We start from the raw sequence: 20,064 nt of genomic DNA, 5'->3' as shown, positions 1-20,064 counted from the left end.
ATATTATGAAGAGTAAGCATTGAAACTGTATGGTACTCTTTTAAAATAAAACAATGGACAACAACAGAAAAACAGATTATTAGAAGAGCCTGGATGAGGAAGAATAAAAATAACTGAACTCAATAACCCAGTGTTTTAGAAAACTACTAACATAAATTACCTGGAAAAGAACTCCCTACATGAGAAGAATAGATGGGAAAACTAAAAAGTAGTCTGGAAAGATTAGGTTTGGACCAAAATTCTACACCATATTTCACAATAAAATTACAAATCGATATTTGATTTGAATATTAAATATGTTTAACACACAGAGAGAAGGAAAAAAAAGAGAAGAGAAAAGAAAATCCAATCATATAATTTCACAGCTATGGGCAAGGGATAAATTCTTAACCAAAAAAGGAATAGAAGTGATTATAAACAATAAGTAGAGAATGTTAATTCTTGAAACTGAAAACATTCAAATAAAATTAATGTGACTAGGATGAGAAGGGAAAGTGGTCAACTGGGGATAAAACTGGTGTGATATCCAAAAATCATAGATACTCATAATCTAACACTTAACCAAAGGAGGTTTACTTAATTTACTTAATGAGAGCGTGAGACGGTCATTCAGAATAGGTCAAGAATATTTATTGAGGTAACAGAATTGATTCAGTAAAACAAGGTTTCCTAGTTTTGTCCTGGGGGACATCTTCCTGTCTGAAGCCTAAAGGAGGAGCCCAACAGACCCACTCACTAGGTTGGCTTTCATTTTCAGACAACCTGGAATTTATATTAATAGCCTGAGTCTTACTTCCCAGAACCAATCAAGTCTCTAGGCCAGTTTCAATGTCTTTTAAAGAAAATCTAGCCTAACCTGAATGAGGTAGGGCCTTAGGAAAAGCTAGGTCAATGCATGGTTGGGGGCAGGGATAGGGGACTGTGGTAGATATTCCTCCCACTACAAACCCTAGCGGTTGTCCTAAAATAATACTAGCTTCCTTTCTTGTTTTAAAAGTGTGTGGACAGCCTAATGAATGAAAACTATGTCTCTTTAAGATGACTAATAGGTCATAGATTAGATTCCATCACAGATAACATTAGTACATTCAATATGGATTTTGACCTTTGAAATATGCCTCACAATTTTTCTCAGTTATACATTCAGTCCTGATCCATCTGCTCACTTTGATATGGTTCTGAGAAACTGTCAGGGCCCTTGGCAGTCATAGACAAGATTAGAAAATTCAGAAAGCACCATAAGGTTGCTGTTTTTATGATGAGTGTAAATGAGTGCAAAGTCCAGTGTGTGCACTTCTCTCACTCACTTCACCCCACATTCAGAAACATAACCAAAAAGAGATGAACTAAATACTTCATTTACCTCATCATTCTTATCCTATGCCTGCCTGTAGGATACTGCACGAACCATGGAATTATATCCTGACTGTACACCTGTGATATTTGTAACCATGCCAACAACAATCCAAAGCTTTTTGATGCCAAGACAATTAACAAAAATGTGTAGCCAATTGGCATTCACTATTGCAGGACCTTAGTCTTATTACCATGGACTTTTCCTGTTGCTCTTCCATTTATATTTGCTTTCCTTAATCAGGGCTGATCCCAGGGTACAGCAAATTGACTCTGATAAAGTAGCAGATAATGTATTCTGAAGTGTTTTGCACTTCAGAATTTGGAGAGTAGAAGAAAGGATAAAAGCATGAGCAGTCAGAAAGAGTTTGTTAGGGGCAGACCCTGGGCCTCAGAAAGCTCACAATAATTTAACTCATGCTTCTCTGTACAAGGTGATTTGTTAGTCCACAAGGTCAGGGAGAACGCTGCTTCTCTCAGCTAACATGGAGGTCACAAAGGACAAATTCTGAGAAGAAGCAGCAGTCAGAGCTGCAACTGGGATTTTCACCTGGGACAATTTTTGAGAATGAAGTGGGATGTGACACAGTGACAGTGCAAAGGTTAAGCCAACTGTGAGTACAGTTGTGCTAGGATGGGGGTACCCATCTGTGGAAACAGGCAAAAGCCAACTGTGTGTATAGTTGTTCTAGGATGGGGGTACCCATCTGTGGATACAGGTAAAAGTCAACTGTGGGTATAGTTATTCTAGGATGAGGGTACCCATCTGTGATTACAGGTAAAAGCCAACTGTGGGCACAGTTGTTCTAGGATGGGAGTAGCCCTCAGAAAAGCTTTTGGCTACCCCCTTTCCTAGTACAACTGTATCCACAGTTGACTTGACCTTTGCACTGTTACTGTCTTGTATCCCATTTCACTCAACCATTTTGGGGCTCAACCCCACAAGGTCTGCACTCACCTCCACAAGGGCTGCAACTGAGAAGATGGTCCTTCAAGAGAGGAATCATGGCAAGAGCACCCTGAGGATAGTGGCCTGGGGCAGTGTGAGGGAAGGTATAAGGAAAGCAGTTCCCATTGGAAGAAAGTGTACCTTTCTTGTAGAGCAGTAACCTGAGAGAAAGCCCTAGTAGCTCTGAGTTGGTGAGCTGGGTCTCAAGGACTGTCCACTGTAGTATCACTTATAGCTTATTCCAAAGGAAGATGAACCTGATAATTCCCTTAGAGCATGGAAAACCCAAAGTTACAGGTGAGGTTGCCCCGGTATTACTAGTTCTCAGCCTGACAGAAGTTATTCCAGAAAAAATGTAGTGTTAGACATGCTTACATACAAAGAAGGAATGGGAGATTCCACTCATATAAACTTGTTGTTGAGTCGTTTCTGTCATGTCTGAGTCTTCATGACCCCCCATTTGGGGTTTTCTTGGCAAAGATACTAGAGTGGTTTGCTATTTCCTTCTCCAACTCATTTTATAGATGAGGAAATTGAGGCAAACAAGGTTAAGTGACTTCTCTAGGTTCACATGGCTAGTCAATATCTGAGGCTGCATTTTAAACTCAGGTCCACCTGACTCCAGGGCTAGTACCACTTAGGAGCCCTCATGAACTAATCACCGGTCTCTGAAGAATACACTTGGAACCCAGATGACCTTTATTTAGGTTTCCATGGATGCTGCCCATTTGAGCAAGTCAGATAAATTATTTCACTAGGTTGTCATCTTGAGTTTTGGCATTCTTCGTTTCACTTAAACCTTTGCTCCCTGAAGAGATAAGAGTCTCTCCAATGGTGTGAATATCCCACAATTTGCATTTGAAAAGATCCAAGTTGAGAAAGTACAAACTAGAGTGTAAGAACATCACTTAAGCTGTGTTTGAGGGGTAGGAAGGGAAACCAGCATAAAGGTCAGGAAATCAGATTCAGGGTCTCTATGCTAAGGCATAGGCTAGACATGAGCTACCTTATCTGAAGTTCTGTAGTTGAAACTTCTGTTAACTCTTCCAGCTCTCTTGGTGAGTACTGGAAGAACCACTTTCAAATATTAAAGGAGTTGTTTCTCTCCCAGTAAGGTTTCACCGTGAAGATGTACCCAATTTCCTCCTGTCCTCAAGCCACGGTTGAGGTAACAGAGTAGGGAAGCAATGCTGACTAAATATCGCCTTCAATGCTTCATAATAAAGTGGAGGTGACCCTGGTTTTCTGAAGGTTCTGCTAGCAGAGGGCAAGCTAAGGAGAGCCATGCAGGTAGAGAGGCTTTGAGGATGGACTTAGGGTTTTCTGAGGCCAGGCCTTAGCAAGTGCAGATAAGTAAATTCTCAGAAGGCTGGCTGTCAGAGGGTAAAGGTTTTTGGTCATAGTAACTCCTAAAACAATCTTTGCAGATGGAGAGAGGGCTGAGACAGAAGGAAACACACACATATCAGTGCACTTGCAGGTAACTCCTAAAACAATCTTTGCAGATGGAGAGAGGGCTGAGACAGAAGGAAACACACACATATCAGTGCACTTGCAGGTCTTTTGAGATGTTCAAATATTAAAGAAGCTATTAACCAAAGTACACTGTTCAATAGACATGTGCCAAGAGCATAGAATGTATTTCATGAAAGCAGTGTTGTTAGCTCCCCACAGAATCAAACCCTCTTTGGCAACAGAGTCAGAAGGTCAAGTGAGGCAACTGTTGAGAAAAATAGCTATCAATGGACAGGAAAAGAAATTTACGTAAAGGCAGTATGGTGTGAAAGACAGTGGTGGAATTGCAGTCAGGAAGCCCTGGGTTTAAGTGCTACCTCTGACACATACTGGCTATGTGACCACAGTCAAATCCCTTAGCCTCTTGGTGACCCAGACAACTCTCAGGAAAGATTGCAGGTTCCTACCAGGAGTTCCTTATGCCAATGAAATAACAGGTCTGCTTTGTTGAGGTTGTGGTTATGATTGTGATTATTGTTACCATTAGCATATCACGGACCCACATGATTTCAGGCCTGAAAGGAATCTTGTTGTTCCGTTGGTTCAAGTCCCTTGTTTTTTTTTTTTTTTTGAGGAGAAAGCTAAGAGCTGATGGGGTGACTTTCCTACTGTCATCTAACTAGTTATTGGGAAAGCTAGGATTAGAATCTAGGTCTTCTCTGATTCAGTTCTCTGTCCATTATACTACACAATCCATTTGTTTGAGATTCTCTGTGATATCACATAAGATAATGGCATTTGTTAGAGAACATATATATTCATCTCGGGATGTCCCAAGGTGAGTTTACTCAATTGAAATTTTTAATACATAGCCTTCAGAACACGGAAAGTTAAGGTTTTCCTCAGAATAGTTTTCTCTGGAAGTACTTTAGCGATTGGCTCACACAGTTTCACTTTTTTCAATTCAAATCAGCAAGCATCTATTAGGAACTTACTATGGGACACGGGAATACAAAGACAAAAAAACAAACCCTATCCCTGCTCTCAAGGAACTAACTATGTAGAAAGTAAATGTAAAGTAATTTTAGAGTAGGAGAGAGGACACTAACAAATGAGAGTATCAGGAAAGGTGTTATTTAGGTGGTGGCAATTGAGTTGAACCCTAAAGGGAGCTAAGGATTCCCAGAGTTAGAGATGAGGAGTGAGTACATTCCAGGCATGGGGGAAACTTTCTTGATTTGAGTGAATTCAATTCAATTCCACAAATATTTATTAACTGTCACTGTCTCTTTGAAATATTAAATTGACGAATAGAATATGTCCAATATCCCTTTTGAAAAACATAATTCATAAACAAAACTGGAAGTAAGACAAATGAGCTGATAACAAGGAAGTACTCCATTAAGTTAGGGGCCATTCTGCTCTGCAACTATATCTTACCTGTGACATGTAGTTTTTCACCTGTGACTTCTGCTTTCAGATAAATTCGCCCTCTTTTTTCTGTATGGTCCATTCCACAGAGGCTTGGAACATTTATTACACATTGTTTGTGAACATTCATATCACAGGCTGTAAATTAAAAAAAAATAGGCAAAGAAACTATATATGAGGAGCAACATTACCATATTCACTGTGTTCTCACCTCTGAATGGAAGTGACAAATTAGTTTTCTTACAGCTTGAAAACTTGCTGTAATGTCTTGTTCATATAACAGACTCTTAGCAGGAATCTTTTATAATTCCTGGGATCATCTGTGTGATAACTGTCCTATAATGTGTCCAATATATTTTTGGAGTTTACCAAAAAAAAATTACTACTGAGGATCCAGGGAGTTAATGATTGGAAAACATGGGAGATGATATATCATGTTTGCGACCTAAACCCCTCCAGTATTATCTTGCTAAATAATCTCAGTTCCCAATTGGACTTTATGGACTGTCAACAGTGACAGTTGTTAGGAGTACAAAACTAACTTGGGTAGGAGAATAAAGTGTACGGGCAGATTAATAACATAGATGGTTCTTGTAAATCATATTCAAATTATTTAAAAGGAGACTATTCACTGCTAAAGAATCCCCTCCCCCTGCCAATTCCATAAGTGAAAAATTCTTAATTTGCCATTTCAGGTCCTCCACAATGTAGTTCAAACATACTTTCCAGTCTAATTTCATATTATTCTCCTTCAGGTAAGGTACTCTTTGTGTTCCAGTCCAAAAGGACTGTTATCTAATCTAATGTAACCATGTACTTTCCCTCCTCTGTGCATTTGTACAAGCTACTCCATTTATGTATAATGCACTTCTACTCCTGTCTTCACCAGATAAAATCCTTTCTTATCCTTCAAGGTGATCAATCACTATGAAAATGTCCAAAATACATCCTAGGTGAAAATGATCTCACCCTCTTTGAATTTTGTAAGCATACTTTTTTTTTCTCTTCTGAGACTCTAATTTGCCTCTACTACATTCCACCTTGGATCATATATCTTTATGTTTGTATATGCAGTTTTCTTCCTCATAGAATATAAGGTCCTCGAAGACAGGGACTAATCCATTTTCCATCCTTGCAATCCAAGTACCAGCATGGCACCTGACAGCATATAATAACTATTTGGAGAATTCAATTGAAAAGAAATGTGGAATCTAGAATTATAAAATCTCTGGCTATACACACAATGAAAAGTTTACTCTCATAAGAGCAAGCAAGGTTTAAAACTGTTCTATGAGGCTTATTCAAATAACTCATCAAATTTCAGAAGAGAAAGTAAGTTTTAAAAGGGGGCACTACTGCAGTATGATCTCTGGTAGGCTGTACAAAGTTGGGAAAATTAAGTATAGATTTGATGATTGACCATCATCTAATGACTAGTCCAGCTAAGCTTTGAGAGATTCAGGATTAGAAAGCTGACCACTAGGGGATGTACTTTGGAGGGGGGACACTTAGCAACTAATGCACATAGCTACAAAGGCAAAGAGAGATTAAGATCTATGTTGGTGGAAGGACTCCCCATATTCCTGAGATCACAATTGGTGCTGATTTGCTTTAAAAAAAAGATATCAAGCTAGCTGACCAAGTTCTGTTACTTGGATATAAAAACTAAAGAGCACCATCTTCATATGTAAATAAGGGGATTTGTTTAACTCATAATTAATGAATTAATTTAATGAGTCTGAAATTCAAAGCACCAGAAGTTCTGCCCTTTTCAGTTGGGTTTGTGACTGAGCTCACTCTCTGTATTAACAATGTCATATAAAAAAGTTGAACTTTAAGTACACAGGCAAAAAAGCTCAGTCTTATCAGTAAAATGCAAAGGATCCTACTTATGTAGAGGATATGTGTCTGTAACTGTATGTCAACAGAGTATATACTTTTTAACTCTGTGCATTTACTAATTGTTTCTGGAATGTTCTAAGCAGTTTGAGCCAGTAGAAAAACATAAAAAGCCAGGAATGATGGTGCACACTTGTAATCCCTATTACATGGGAGGCTGAGAGTGATGGACCAGAAGTTCTGAAGAGCAGTAGGGTGAAAGCCTACCAGGTGTCCACACTAAATTTGGTATCAATACCATAAGCTCTTTTTTTTTCTTTTTTTTAAATCCCTTATTAACTAGTATTGTCCACGGCACATCCTTCTGTTGTCACGGTTTGTTTCAGTCATGTCTGACTCTCTGGGACCCCATTTGGGGTTTGCTTAACAAAGATACTGGAGTAGTTTGTCATTTCCTTAGCCAATTAGTTTTACAGATGAGGAACTAAGGCAAACAGGGTTAAGTGACTTGCCCAGGGTCACACACTAAATTTGAGGCCATATTTGAACTCATGAAGATAAATCTTCCTGATTCCAAGCTCACTGCTCTATCCACTGCACCACCTAGCTGCCCGAATGTACATCCTTAGTAATTAATAAATATGGTCTTCATAACTCAATATTCCTAGGGGACCTTTTGAAACCTGCAAGTGAAGTAATTCCTCTTGAACCAGGAACAGTTCATAGTTTTTTGACTTCATTACCTAATAGACCCCTTTGATATGAAAGAAAAACTTACTGTCACATTTCATCCCTTGATGTAGAAGTCCATAGAGCAGTGAGCCACAGTGATCACAAAATGTAGGGCTTCCATATGTGTGGATTTTAAACTTGTGCTTACTTCTGGGGTCCTAATGAGAAAAGAAACACAGGTACCATCCAATTTAATGAAGTCATCATATTTTTTTTCCTCTGTTAAACACAATCAAATGAACCATCTGTCACCTTCAGAGCAGAACCGTGATCTGCTAAAGTATTTATCACTTAAATACATTCTTTTCTTCCTTCAGAATATTGTGACAAGCTCCATTTTCTGATTTCATTGTGCTATTTATTAAGTTCCTTTATTTTATTTCTCCCTTTCTTTATATGCTTGTTCCATTGTGTCCATCTGTAACAATTGGCCCATTCAAACAAATGAATATAATATTGCCTACACAGTCCACAGTCTGCCTAACCATGCAGTTTCCTTTAACTTATCCAAAATGGAATTTATTTAGCCATTAATTCATGAATTTGTTTGTTTAGTCTGAAATTGTGATTTAGCCAATATAGAAACTCTCTCCAACAATATAAAGTTTTTAAAAAGAGTGACGTGCTCAGATGTCTGCTTCAGAGTTATCACTTTGGCATCTGTGAGAAGGATCAATGGAAGAGGGGAGAGATTTAAGACATAAGACCAATTAGGAAGGTATTGCAATCATCTAGCAGAGAGGTGATAAAGTCTTACAAAAGAGTAGTGATGTATAAGAAGACCTGAAATATGAAAAGAGTAAAGAAGATGCTGCAGAGGTAGCCTTAAGAAGATTAAGCAACTGATTGGATGCTCAAGGTGACAGACTGTGGAAAGTCAAAACCACAAAAAAGCACCAAAGGGGCATGTTAACTGAATACAAAAGTTCACATCATTTTTCTAAAAATCAAAAGAAAATGAAATCAAAGACTTTTGTCAGCTATGCATGAGGGTATGTGACACTGTTCCACAATCTGCCCCCTCTGCTCCCAGTACATGAAGCTAAATGGTGCTGGAGGAAGTCTCATAATATGTTGAGTAGATTCATAACAGATTGGTCATATTCCATCTTAATTGGTCCTGCACTGGTGCAAGGCAATCCATTTAACTCCCCCACCCCCCAACTGAATCTTTATCATATTCCTGTCACAAACTTTTTCTTCTTTCCTCAAGCCTCTTACCCCACCTCCTTCTTTACCCTCTAACTCAAAGATTCCTAACTTATTTTGTATCATGCCCTATTTTTTCAGAGTTTGGTGAAACCTGTGGATCTCCTCTCAGAATACTGGTTTTTTTGCCTACATTCATAATTGAGGGAAATGTTAAATTTCAGTCAGAGATTAGGGAAAGTAAAATTGGAATTTTTTTCCCATCCAAGTTTAATGGACATCCAGAAATCTATACATGAACCTTAGGTTAAAAACCCCTTCTCCAAGCAGAACACATTGCCTAATACATTACTAAGAAAATGAAGGCAATGTACCAGTACCATGATATCCCCTTTCCCTCTCCTTTTTTCTCACAACCTCCTCGACAACATCCCTTATTCTCTATCCCTTTACATTAGTCTCTGAAGAGGGGGTAGCCCTTCTCACCAAAGGTAAGGTTCTACTTTCATTTTTTATTCCACTCCCTCTCATCTTCTCCAGCTGATTCCCTTTAAAATGATGCCTACTTCTTCTAATTTCAGTCTCCCTATATTCACATGCTTGTCTCCATCATCCTCAAAAACAACCAAACATACATATTGGACCTCTGATCCTTGTTCTATATTAGATCCTTATTCTATATCTCTCTTCTCTTTCACTGCCAAACTCCTAGGAAATGCTGTTTATGCTTGTGAGTTCTACTTCATCTCTCACTTATTCCTCCACCCTTTGCCATCTGGCTTTCCATGTTATCACTCAACAGAAATGGTTCTCTCCAAAGAAACTAAAGATCTAACCATTGTCAAAAATTCTAATTGTTTGCCTGTTCTCATCATTCTCCTCTTCTTTTTGATACTCTGCTTTTGGTGTGTGTGTGTGTGTGTGTGTGTGTGTGTGTGTCTGTGTGTGTCTGTGTGTGTCTGTGACTGTGTATGTGTGTGGTTATTGTTGTTTTGGACACTGTTCTCTTTGGGTTCTACCTGTTCGCCACTATACAGTTTTCTTTGCTCATTCACTATCAATGTACATCTTTCCAACTCTGAGTTGGAGTTGGGTTCTGGAGTCTTATGTTCTGTCTAGGACTTCTATATTTATTCTCTAATGTTGATCTATTCAGCTCCCATGGATTTAATTATCTTCCCTACACAAATGACTGACTCTCAGTTCTTTCTATAGAGCCCTACTCTCTCTCCTGAGCTGTACCTCTGCATTACCAACTGTTTATTGGATATTTCCAAATAGATGTCCTGTAGGCATCTTAAACTGAACACACCCAAATCAGAACTCACTGTACCCCTGCCTTCAAAACATTTTTCCAAACTTCACCATTCCTAATGAGGATACCATCATCTTTCCAGTCATTCAGTTTTGCAATCTGTCTCCATCTCCAATATTCAACCAGTTACTAAGACTTATGGATTTCACCTCCACAACATTTCTTCCATCCCCCCATTCTCTAGATTCACATGCCCACCACCTTGTTCAGGCCAACATCACCCCTAGTATAGACTACCATACTGGACATTCTACTTCCAATTCCCATGCCTTTGTACTTTCTATCCTTCGTGGCTAGAATATACTCCCTCATCACTGCTACCTACTGGGATCTTCAGTTTCCTTCAAAGCTCAATTCAGGTGACAGCTCCTATACATATCGTTTCCGGATATCCACATTCTCCTCAGCTGCTATTGCCTTCTCCTCCCTGAAATCACCTTGCATTTTTTTTGTGTCTCCATGTGCTTTACTGCCACTCTCCATGAGGACTATGGAATCTTTCCATCAATCACCTGAAACTTTCTTTATGTGTTATCTCCACCATTAGAAAGTGAGCTCCTGGGGGACACACAGGGTAAAAGGCTGGAGTAGAATATATTATGCTTTGGGGGAAGTAAAAAAAGCAGGGGTAGCAATTCTAATCTCAGACAAAGCAAAAACAAAGATAGATCTAATTAAAAGAGACAAGAAAGGAAACTATATCCTGCTAAAAGGCACCATAGACAATGAACTAATATCATTGCTTAACATCTATGAACCAAGTGGTACAGCATCCAAGTTCTTAGAAGAGAATTAAGGGAGTTACAGGAAGAAATAAACAGCAAAACTATACTAATTGGGGACCTCAGCTTCCCCCTCTCTGAACTTGATAAATCTAAACTCAAAATAAACAAGAAAGAAGTTAAGGAGGTGAATAGAATTTTAGAAAAGGTAGATATGATAGACCTCTGGAGAAAACTGAATGGGGATAGAAAGGCATATACTTTTTTCTCAGTGGCACATGGCACATACACAAAAATTGACCATGTACTAGGCCATAAAAACCTCACAATCCAGTGCAGAAAGGCAGAAATAGTCAATGCACCCTTTTCAGATCATGATGCAATAAAAATTATTTGTAATAAAGGGCCATGAAAAGATAGACAAAAACTGATTGGAAACTAAATCTAGCTAAAGAATGAGTGAGTCAAACAACAAATCATAGAAACAATCAGTAACTTCATTCAAGACAAGGACAATAATAAGACAACATACCAAAACTTATGGGATGCAGTGAAAACAGTTCTTAGGGGAAGTTTTTTTTTCATCTCTGAACGCTTCCATGAATAAAATAAAGAAGGAGATAAATGAGTTGGGCATGCAACTGAAAAAGCTAGAAAAAGAACAAATTGAAAATCCCCAATCAAATACTGAATTGGAAATACTGAAAACCAAAGGAGAAATTAATAAAATTGAAATCAAGGAAACTACTGAACTAATAAATAAAACTAAGAGCTGGCTTTAGGAAAAAACCAATAAAATTCACAAACCTTTGGTCAATTTGATTTAAAAAAAGAAAGAAGAAGACCAAATTGCCAGTATCAAAAATGAAAAGTGTGAATTCACCTCCAATGAAGAGGAAATTAAAACATTAAAAATTATTTTTCCCAATCATATGCCCAGGAATTTGATAATCTTAGGGAAATGGATGAATATGTACAAAAATATAAACTGCCCAGATTAACAGAAGGGAAAGTAAAATACTTAAATAACCCCATCTCAGAAAAAGAAATTGAACAAGCCATCAATGAACTCCCTAGGAAAAAATTCCCCAGGGCCAGGTGGATTTCCATGTGAATTCTATCAAACATTCAAAGAACAACTAATTCCAATATTTTATAGACTATTTGTGAAAATAGGCAAAGGAATCCTACCAATTTTTTTATGACTCGAATATGGTATTAATTCTTAAACCAGGAAAAGCCAAAACAGAGAAAGAAAATTGTAGACCAATTTCCCTGATAAATATCAATGCAAAAATTTTAAATAAAATATTAGTAAAAAGATTACGGTAACTTATCACAAGAATAATACACTATGTCCAGGTAGGATTTATTCCAGGATTGCAAGGCTGGTTTAATATTAGGAAAAGTATCAGCATAATTGATCACATCAACAACAAAACTAGCAGAAACCATTGATTATCTCAATAGATGCAGAAAAAGCTTTTGATAAAATACAACATCATTCCTATTAAAAACACTAGAAAGCATAGGAATAAAGAAGTCTTCATTAAAATGATAAGAAACATCTACCTAAAACCATCAGCAAGCATTATATGTAATGGGGATAAGCTATATACATTTCCAATAAGATCGGGGGTGAAATGACGATGTCCATTATCACCTCTATTATTCAATTTGGTACTAGAAATTTTAACTTTAGCAATAAGAGAAGAAAAAGAAATTGAAGGAATTAGAATAGGCAAAGAAGAAACTAGTTTCATTTTTTCGCAGATGATATTATGGTATACCTAGAGAATCCTAGAGAATCAAGTATAAAACTACTTGAAATAATAAATAACTTTAGCAAAGTTGCAGGATATAAAATAAACTCACAGAAATCTTCAGCATTCCTATATAATACTAACAAAGCCCAACAGCAAGAGATAAAAAGAGAAATTCTATTTAGAGTTACTGTAGAAACCATAAAATATTGGGGAGTCTACCTGCCAAGACAAGCCCAAGAACTATATGAACACAGTAACAAAACACTTCTCACACAAATAAAGTCAGATCTAAATAAATGGAAAAAACATCAGTTGCTCATGGCTAAACTGAGCTAATATAACAAAAATGGCAATTTTACCTAAGTTAATTTGCTTATTTAGTGCCATACCAATTAAACTACCAGAAAATTATTTAACAGAGCTAGATAAAATAATAACAAAATTCGTATGGAAGAACAAAAGATACAGAATATCAAGGGAATTAATGAAAAGAAATGCTAGGGAAGGAAGCCTAGCCACACCAGATATTAAACTGTATTATGAAGCAGCGATCATCAAAACTATTTGGTACTGGCTAAGGAATAGAGTGGTGGATCAGTGGAATAGGTAAGGTACACAAGATGCAGTAGTTAATGAATACAGTAATCTACTCTTTGGTAAACCCAAAGAGTCTGGCTTCTGGGATAAGAACTCACTACTTCACCAAAACTGCTGGAAAAACTGGAAAATAGTATGGCATAAATTGGGCATAGACCAACAGCTTAGTTCATATACCAAAATAAAGTCAAAATGGATTCACAATTTAGACAAAAAAGGCTGATACTATAAGCAATTTGGGAGAGAAAGCAATAGTTTACCTGTTAGACTTATGGAGAAGGAAAGAATTCACGACTAAACAAGATATAGAGAGCATTACAAAATGCAAAATGGATAATTTTGATTACATTAAATTCAAAAGTTTTTGCATAAACAAAGCCAATGCAACCAAGATTAGGAGGGAAGCAGAAGACTGGGAAAGAATTTTTGTAACCAGTATCTGAGAATGGCCTCATCTTTAAAAAATACAAAGAACTGAGTCAAATTTATAAGAATACAGGTCATTCCCCAATTGAGAAATGGTCAAAGGGTATGAACAGGCAATTTTCAGAGGTAGAAATTAAAGATGTCTATAGTCATATGAAAAAATGCTCTAAATCTCTATTGATTGGAGAAATGCAAATCAAAACAACTTTTAGGTACCATATCTCTCCTGTCAGATTGGCTAACACATCAAAGCAGGAAAATGATAAGTGCTGGAGAAGATGTGGGAAAGTTGTTGGTGGAGCTGTGAACTGATTCAACCACTCTAGAGAGCAATTTGGAACTATGCCCAAAGGGCTATAAAAATGTGCGTACCCCTTGACCCAACAATACCACTTCTAGGGCTATGTCCCAAAGAGATCATACAAAGGGGAAAAGGACCCATATGTACATAAATATTTATAGCAACTCTTTTTATGGTTGCAAAGAATTGGAAATCAAGGGGATGCCCATCAGTTGGGGAATGGCTAAACAAATTGTGGTATATGAATGTAATGGAATACTATTGTGCTATAAGAAATGAGGAGCAGATGGACTTCATAAGAAGCTGGAGAGTCTAATATGATCTGATGATGAGTGAAGGGAGCAGAACCAGGAGAACATTGTACACAACCACAGACACATTCCTCCTGTGATGACCAACTTTGATAGACTTGGCTCTTCTCAGCAATGCAAGGTTCTAAGACAGGTCCAAAAGACTCATGATGGAAAAGACATCCAGAGAAAGAATTATGCAGTCTGAATGCAGACTGAAGCATACTATTTGCTCATTCTTTTTTATTTTATTTTATTTTGGGTTTTGTTTTATCTTTCTCATGATTCATTTTGTTGGTTGTAATTCTACTTTACAACTTGATTATTGGGAAAATAAGTTTAATGTGAAGGCATATGTAGGACCTATATCAAATCACATGCCATCTTGAAGGAGGGGAAGGGAGAGGAGAGGAGGTGGGAGAAAATTTGGAACTCAAAAACTTATGGAACAAAGTGTTGTAAACTAAAAATAAATCAAACAATGCATTTCTAAAAACAAAACAAAACAAAAGAAAAAGAAAGTGAGCTCCTTTAGGACAGAAACTGTTACACTTTCCAATTTGTGACCCCCAGTGCTTTAGATATAGGAAGTGTTCCATCAATGCTCATTCATTCATTCAGATAGAAAGTAAACCCTCTGAGAGCAGGGACTATTTTGTTTTTGCCCTTTCTTTTTTGTCCTCAGCACCCAGTACCATGCCTGGCATAGAGTAGATGTTTAAAAAGAACCTTCCTGATCAACTGATTGATAATGCAATATTATTCTGCAGCAAAAATGGTGATTAGGAGGAATTCAGAGAAATGGGAAAATCTGAATGAATTTAAGCAAAGCAAAATAAGAACCCACAAGAGAGATATTTACAAAAAACACAACAAAGTCAGTGAAAATCTTTCTAAAAGGAAGCTAAATTCTGAGTAACTGAAGACCAAAAGAGCTCCTGGAGACCAAATAATGATATACTCCCTCTCCCTTATCTTTAAAAATAGGTATAAGTGTACAAGGACACAATACTGTATACAGCGTCAGCTGTGGTCGCTTTATTGAATATTATTGCTTTAGTGTTTTTCTTTCACATGGGAGGATTCATTCTGCAGGTGGGAGGTTTGAAATGACTGATGTAAAAACAAGTCATCACAAAAACAAAAAGGACACAAACGTACATACATACACATATATACATAATATGAAGATATGTGAGTAACATATGAATGTATATGAATATATACACATATACGTACATATGTACAGTATAAATACACAGAACATATGGATATATATGCACACATATACATACATACCACAAATAAGACAATGAAAGTGTGATAGCGTCTGGATTAGAATAAAAGGAGAAAGAAAGAGAAATAACACTGTCATATCCTACAGACTGTGCAGCTAGGTGGTGCAGTGGATAGAGTGCTGGTCCTGCACAGCCAGGAAGACCCATCTTCCTGAGTTCAAATTTGGCCTCAGACACTTACTGCCTATGTCACCCTGGGCAAATCGCTTAACCCTATTTACCTCAGTTTCCTCATGTCTAAAATGAGCCAGAGAAGGAAATGGCTAACCACTCCAGTATCTTTGCCAAGATAACCCCAAATGGGGTCACAGAGAGTCAGAAATAACTGAAGGAACTGACTGACAACAATGATCCTACAGACTCCTTTGCAAGATGGAACATACTGATGGTGCTTTCCCAACACAAACTGCAAAACTGGCCAAGGGAAACTTGAATACTGACAGGGAGCTTCAACTACAATGACATCCTAGATAGATCTCAGACTGCTGAGTAGTGCTAGGGACAAATCCCAATTATGCTCTGCACTAGTCAAACCACATTTGGAATTTGGTGTTCCATTTTGTGTGCTACATTTTAAGAGTGACAAAAACAAACTACAGAGCATCAGAAGAAAGGTGATTGTGGTACTGAGAAAGTATCTTACCACAAACAGCTAGAGAAACTGGGTATGTAGATCTGGGAGAAGAAATGACTTGGGGAGGAGTAGGACAGATGTGTTCAAATATTTGTAAACTAGAATTTTAGAAATGGAAGGGATTTGAGGAATAATGAAGTCCAGCCACTCCCAGCCCAAAAGGGTACAAATGTAGCCTCTGTGGAATAATGAGCAGCAAAAACTGTGCCCAAAAGACACCAATTGCCTTGTTGGGTCATCCAGTCCAACAGAGCTCCAGAGTGAGTTGAGTTTAAGACTTGGTTTTTGAGAAAGAAATGTAGCCAGTAAACCCAAAGTTAAGAAGGCAGCCTCCGGCCATCGAAATGTACCTTCCTTTGGGCAGAGCACCCTCAGGTGAGGATAAGAGAGGAGAGGAGAGAAGAGGAGAGGAGAGGAGAGAAGAGGAGAGGAGAGGAGAGGTGAGGGAGGGGAGGACAGGACAGGGAAGGGGACAGGAAGGGAGGGGAGGGAAGAGAAGAGAGGAGAGGGAGAGGAGGGGAGAGGAGTGGAGACTACTCACAGGTGGTGTCTGTCCTTCATACTCAAAGAGGACCATGACATCAGGGGAATCATGACATGACTTGCAGTTGACTTAGATTTCATCGAGGGAGGGTTGTGCAAGGTCACCAGTTTCACTTTCTCCTCCAGAGCCACCTGGGGTCAACTGGCCTGATATTCACCAGGACAACTGAAGATGACCACCCAACTCACTCTGGAGCTCATAGATTGGGACATGTCCTCCTAATACAGTGAATGTAAATACTAAATAGTAGCTGTTTCTCTTTTGGCCAGGAACCCTGAGGGTCTTCCCCTCCCAGTTTCATTTTTTTTTTGAGTTTTTGATTAAAGTGGCTATTCCTTGATTAATTTCTTAAAGAGGCCTATTCATTGAATGGGTGTCATCTCACTCAAAATGAGAACCTGAAAAGACCTTAGCCTAAAAGGGCCAGGGTCTTGCTTTGCATCCTGGGCCATCTTTAGTCGTCCTGATGACTATCAGGCCACTGGACCCAGATGGTTTGGAGGAGAAAGTGAGACTGGTGACCTTGCACAGCCCTCCCTCACTCAGATCAAAGTCAACTCATGTCATCATTTCCCTGATGTCATGGTCCTCTTCAAGAATGAAGGACAAACACCGGTCCAACAGAGAAGAGATGATCATCTGTAAAGAATACTGTATGAGGGATTCTGGAATTAGGTGGGAGATTAGCCTAAAGTCAGGTCACATACCCTGTATTTTAGCTTGGATACAGCCTAGATAAAGCCTAATTTCCTTCAAATAAATGAAGTCCTGAATTTTTAACAGAGATAGTAATAATAAAGAGGCAGGCAGTGTGTTATAATGGAAAAAAAATAAAAATCACAGTGGATTTGGAGTCAGAAGAACTTAGTTCAAATCCTAGCTTGGCAGCTCACCACCTGTGTGACCTTGGGTAAGTCACAACTTCTTGCCCTAACTCTGTGACTCACTGAGACAGACCGTTAAAATAGCATTCTCATTTAAATGTCCCCAGGAATTCTCCTTTACAGTATTATGAGGTATTTTAAACGTGTTATTTATAAAAGGTGGCCCCAAATTCTTAGTGCTTAGTGCAGTTTTAAGCACTTTAAATAGCTTAATAGTGATCTAAGACTTTTGGAACACCCTGTATGCTTGTAGTGTGGCAAGAGAATGCATAATTGCATGGCTTATATTGACACAGATATCATCATAAAATAGACTGGTCTAGCTGCGCACATACACTCTCAGACTTGATAAACAAAGAGGATGAAAGAAGATAGGGACACCACTTCTTCTCTAAGTACATGTGTATTTCAGTGTTATATGGACACAAAGTTATAAGTTATATAAGTTATCATTAAATACATGGATGCCTGGAAAAGTGGGTGGGCTGGTCATGTAGTTAAGTGTGGAAGGTAAGAGACAAACAGCCTTTGTTGGATTACCCATGAAATGCAAAGGAACAAAAGCAAACAGGCCAATGGATGGAAGTTTTATGCAAGATTTATGAAAAGCCATAGGCACAGTGTTCCCCCAAAGTCTCCAAGAATCACATTCAACAGAGGGTTTCCAAAGTCTTAGTGCAGTTTAGTTGCAATAAGACTTTTGGGACAACCTGTAGTATGAGATGCTACAAAAGAGCTGCAATTACTGGGCACCAAAGAAATCGTAGATTATGTAAGTACTAAAATCCTGTTAGGTCATTTTTATAATTACTCACAAATGAGAACTTAGCACACAAGAACACTCATTTCACAACAAAACAGACTTTGACAAATGTGTGACCTCTTAAAGCTAATAAGTTAGATTCCTTGGGTGCCTTATTAGAATACCTTCTGAATATCACCTTGGGACTTGAGAGAATTAACACCTTCCTAATGAGATTACTTATTCTCATAGGAAAGCTGTGGCATGCATTTGTACTACCTATTAAAAAGAAGCCAAGCAGATTTTCATTTCCAGTTCACCATGCTATTAGGCAAAGTTTCCAAGCCATTGCTATTCTCTGCATCTCACCTTCCAAAAAGACCCAGTTGTCAACTGTACTGTTAAATACTTCCAGGAGAGTGATTTCTCCTGAACACTGTGCTGGCAACACAAAAGATCCATTCACAATGTGCTGGGGAAATGTCATAGCAAACAGCAAACAACTCTGTAGAAGCAAGACATAAACAGCTGGTAGGAAACCATATTAAGAATAATATCCATCTGCAATGCTTGCAATTAATTAGAAGCATAAAGGTTGTAAGCAGCTCCAGACATCTTCTACACTAGCCCAGGAAATATTCCTCAGAGTCGACATATGGAACATTGTCCCAAGCTGTGGTCAGGCAAATTGCTTCATTTTTCATGAGCACCTAGTAAAACCTCACTTTTCTGAGAAATTCAGTATTTACATGCTTCCTGCAGGTTGCAAAGTTTTTAGGGCTATGGGGGAAAAAAGAAAATCAATCACCTCTACACTGTATAAAATTCTGGACCAGAGTCCAGAGCCCTGGCCTGGAACCCTTCTCAAACCTGAGCCTCTTCTAAAAATAGCAGTCTTCAATTCTCTTGACCCAAATAGAAGGAAATGCCTTCAATGGAATACTTACATCTTCTAAAGAATAAACTCAATTAATATCCTGGCAAAAAGAAAAAAAGGCCTATGGTTCCCCACCTCACTGGGAATGATGGGCATAATAACTTACAACTTAAATGGGAATATAGGGCTAAGGAAATTTAAGCATTGTGGGTGGCAGGATTGGTGAGGAGCTGGCAAGAAATGGGGCAATTATTTATGATATTCCCTGTGTTCCTGATCTCCACATTCTGTGGGGAGCCTTCCAGGGCTGTCAATCTGTCAAAATCCCTTAGAGATAAATTCTGAAATTTTGACTGCCAGATAAAACTCTCACCCTCAAGTAATCTATGAACCATCTGGAGTAATCTTTTGCCACCAAAACCCAAGTTGTTCAATACATGAACGATTCTCTTGAAAAAATTGTTATTGATGTCTTTTGTTTTTACATCACCTTCATTTCTAAATAAATATCTTATTCTCCCCTTACCCTAGGGGTTTTAATCTGGGTCTATGAACTTTAAAAAGTATAGTTTGATAATTATATTTTAGTAGAATTGGTTCCTTTTATAAAGCTATGTGTTTTATTTTATGAATAAAATTTTTATTAAATATTTATATAATAATAAATTTTTAAAAATAATTTTATTAAAAATATTCTGAGAAGGGGTCTATAAATTTCACCAGAATGCCTAATGGGTCTATAACACACAAGAAAGATTAA

General features: G+C 38.0%; 1 protein-coding gene across 1 annotated transcript in view; it reads right to left on the bottom strand.

Moving 5' to 3' along the window:
* PRKCA (protein kinase C alpha) overlaps positions 1–20,064 on the bottom strand; it is a 511,588-nt gene that overhangs the window by 149,676 nt on the left and 341,848 nt on the right. Inside the window, exons 4-5 of the mRNA XM_036758262.1 lie at positions 7,806–7,917; positions 5,198–5,326 (exon numbers count right to left, since the gene is read on the bottom strand). Of these exons, the coding sequence (XP_036614157.1) occupies positions 5,198–5,326; positions 7,806–7,917 (241 nt within the window). The remainder of the gene's footprint in view (positions 1–5,197; positions 5,327–7,805; positions 7,918–20,064) is intronic.

The sequence above is a fragment of the Trichosurus vulpecula genome, chromosome 4, assembly GCF_011100635.1.
Source record: "Trichosurus vulpecula isolate mTriVul1 chromosome 4, mTriVul1.pri, whole genome shotgun sequence".
NCBI classification, from domain to species: domain Eukaryota; kingdom Metazoa; phylum Chordata; class Mammalia; order Diprotodontia; family Phalangeridae; genus Trichosurus; species Trichosurus vulpecula.
This window is presented reverse-complemented; position numbering and strand designations above follow the sequence as displayed.